The sequence below is a fragment of the Penaeus monodon genome, chromosome 19, assembly GCF_015228065.2.
Source record: "Penaeus monodon isolate SGIC_2016 chromosome 19, NSTDA_Pmon_1, whole genome shotgun sequence".
Taxonomy (NCBI): Eukaryota; Metazoa; Arthropoda; class Malacostraca; order Decapoda; family Penaeidae; genus Penaeus; species Penaeus monodon.
Window position 1 is genome coordinate 30,703,569 of NC_051404.1, and position 554 is coordinate 30,704,122.

The following is a 554-nucleotide window of genomic DNA, read 5'->3' on the forward strand; positions in this document are numbered from 1 at the left end:
GATTCGGGTAGCTAAATCCACACCAAATAGAGAATTACAAACGACATACAATAAACACAAACAATCCTAAACAAATTCAAGAGAAAAGATCATTGATTTAAAGAGAATTAAAAAGAAACAAAATGTCAAAGGGGAATAATCTAACGAATGAGCAAATAATCGCGCAATCTGCAGACTGACCTTTAATGAAATCGACGGCTTGCTCGAGGCCGTAGGTGTCCTTGTCGCAGTCGTCGAGGATGTGCGCGCCGAGCCTGACGCCGGGGATGAAGTCCTCCTGGTCGTTGATGAAGTCCAGCGTGTAGAGCATGGCCTCGAGCGCCTGCACGCCGCCCTGGGGCATGATGGGGCCGCAGACGAGGTCGTTGTGGCGCTCGTGCACCATCATGAGGCCGCCCAGGATGATGTCGCCGTCCATGGCCACCACCTTCTTCGCCGGCCACGTGAAGTTGAGGCCGGACACGGGGCTCTGCTGGTTGGCCAGGCGGCGGGGGCGGGCGCCGCGGGCGGTGTAGACGCCCTCGTAGAGCAGGCTCCGGAGGTCGTAGTCCATG

The 554-nt window shown here is 55.6% G+C and overlaps 1 protein-coding gene across 1 annotated transcript in view; it reads right to left on the reverse strand.

Annotated features, from left to right (window-relative positions):
• The window catches only part of LOC119585379 (metabotropic glutamate receptor 2-like), a 1,324-nt gene extending 771 nt beyond the window's left edge, over positions 1-553 (reverse strand). The window contains exon 1 of the mRNA XM_037934046.1: positions 181-553. Coding sequence (XP_037789974.1) covers positions 181-553 — 373 coding nt within the window. The remainder of the gene's footprint in view (positions 1-180) is intronic.
• Position 554: the final 1 nt, after the last annotated feature.